The following is a 2,500-nucleotide window of genomic DNA, read 5'->3' on the forward strand; positions in this document are numbered from 1 at the left end:
TTTTTTTAATTTTTTTAAAATTTTTAAAAATTTAAAAAAATAAAATAAAATTTTAAATTATATTTTTATATATATAAAATATATATATATAATAAAAATTTAATATTTTATTATTTTTTTTTTATTGTTTTCACCAGCAAAAAGGTTCTGCAATATATATACCATAGGGGCAGGCAAAGGAGTAAAAAAAAGTTCATATCCAGATCTAGAATGGTCCCCTTATATCTGCAAGATTTAAATCCAACCCATTTTTGAAATAAATTTTATCCCAAGAAAAAGAAAAATTTTACTTGAATAAAAATTTCCCATTTTAAAATGTGTAATTAGATAGGTCTCTTCTGCCCCATTTTCATGTAAGGTGATACTGGATGATATTTGGCAAATGTCATACAATAAGAAAAAATAGAATAACATTATTAGGTACATCTAAATTATAATGATTTGAACTGAAATGTATCTATAAGTGTTTCTGTCCGTTTGAGAGTTAGTAACCCACTTTTTTTATAAGCTCTTTTTCTTGTTCTCTTTGTTTAAGGTTATCATCATGGGTAAAAGGACATGCATACTTGCATGGACGTGATTACACCAGTGCCATAAATGCCTTCCGCCAGTTAGAGGAGACTTCTGTGCTAAGCCGTAATGTAGACATCCTGGCCACACTTGGAGAGACATATTATCTTGCAGGAGATGCAAAGAATGCCCTGAGCATGCTGCAGAGGGTAAGATTTGTTTTGTAAAAATTGTAATACTGTTTGATGAGAAAATACAAAAATATATTAAAAACCCAAATCCAGCTGATTATATAGACCTTTTCCCTTTTTATGGCAAACCATAAACCAAGGAAGACAGAAAAAAGGGAAAATCCCACCTCAGCATTTAATGAACATTTCCCTACATCAGGAAACTCTTTCTAGTTCCGTGATAGGAAAGTTGATTTAAAACTAGAAAGGAAGACATGGAAATATGATGTAATGTAAACAAAAATTTATCAAAGGATAAGCAAGTCCTCAAGAGTAAGAATTTTATTATAAGCAAAACAAAATTTACGGAGAATTTAGCTGTCATGCCAGCTTTTGGGTACTGGGGGGTCATGGGCATGCTGGTGATGCTTATTTAGCTGCTTCACACAATTTCCACAGGACAGATGATGTGATAAATGCAAGTGGAGAAGCAAAGCTCTGCTTTTCAAGGTCAATGTGAACAAACATTAAAGTAAAAACCTTACCATTCAAAAATAAAAACGAAGGGGTATTTCTAAAAAGCGTCTCCACCCTGGTATAGCCTGGGGTGATTAAAGGTATTTCTTCAGAGAGCAGAATTCTCAAAAAAGGAAAAGCAAAAAATTTAAATAAAAATATGATATTAAAAAAGAGATAATTTTTTTATATAATAATAAAAAAAAAAATAAAAAAAAATAAAAAAAGAATATATAATAAATTTTAAAATTAAAAAAAGATAAATAAAAAATAATAAAAAATAAAAAAGATATATATGGAAAAAAAAAATAGAAGATAATAATAATAGTATATATATTTTATTTTTATATTTATTTAAGATATTGATAATAAAAAAAAAAGGGAGAAGAATAATAATATAGTTTAATTAATAAAAAAAAATTAGAGATTAATATAAGATATATAAGAAAAATAATATATTATATAAAAGAAAAAAAAAGATAAAATAAATATAAAAGAACAAAAAAAAAAAAAAGAGAAATATAGATATAAATATAAAAATAAAATAATAAATAGAATATATAAAAAAAAAATTATGGGCTTTAAAAAAGGATAGAAAAATAGAAGAGAGAGAAATAGAAAAAGGGGGTAAAATTTATAAAAATGAAAAAAGAGAAAAAAAATAGAAAGATAAAAAAAGGGGAAGAAAAGAATAGATATAAAAAAAAAATAAATTAGAGAGAAAAAAAGATAAAGAAAAAATATAAAAAGAGAAGATAAAAAAAAAAAGAGAAATAAAAGGATAAAAAGAATCTAAAAGGGAAAATTTAAAAGAGAGAAGAAAAAAATTTTAGAAATAAAGAAAAATAAAATAAAAATAAAAATTTAGGATAAATAAAAATATAGGAAGGGATAGAGAAAAAAAAAAGAAAAATAAAAAAGAAAAAAATAGAAATATAAAAATATATATAAAAATAAATTAAAAAGATAAATAAATAATATTAAAAAAATTTATATATAGAATAAAAAAATAATATAAATAAAATATAGAAAGAAAAAGAAAATATAATTTAAAATTAAAAAGTAATAAGATAAAATAAAAAGGGGATATAAGGGGAAAAGGGGAATAAAATAAAAAATAAAAAATAAATATATATAATAAAAAAAATAAAAAATTAATATAATAAATATAAATTAAAATTTAAAAAAATAAATAAAAAAAAATAAAAAAAAAAAAAAAAAAAATAAAAAATATAAATTATATAATAATAGTATAAAAAATATATAATAGAAAAAAAAAAAAAATAAGGAATATTCCCTTTATG

General features: G+C 21.9%; 1 protein-coding gene across 1 annotated transcript in view; it reads left to right on the forward strand.

The window, feature by feature from the left end:
- Window positions 1-210: 210 nt before the first annotated feature.
- Window positions 211-2,500, forward strand: part of LOC119575672 (anaphase-promoting complex subunit 7-like) — a 19,038-nt gene continuing 16,748 nt past the window's right edge. Inside the window, exons 1-2 of the mRNA XM_037923299.1 lie at window positions 211-227; window positions 509-719. Of these exons, the coding sequence (XP_037779227.1) occupies window positions 211-227; window positions 509-719 (228 nt within the window). The remainder of the gene's footprint in view (window positions 228-508; window positions 720-2,500) is intronic.

The sequence above is a fragment of the Penaeus monodon genome, chromosome 7 (assembly GCF_015228065.2).
Source record: "Penaeus monodon isolate SGIC_2016 chromosome 7, NSTDA_Pmon_1, whole genome shotgun sequence".
Classification (NCBI taxonomy): domain Eukaryota; kingdom Metazoa; phylum Arthropoda; class Malacostraca; order Decapoda; family Penaeidae; genus Penaeus; species Penaeus monodon.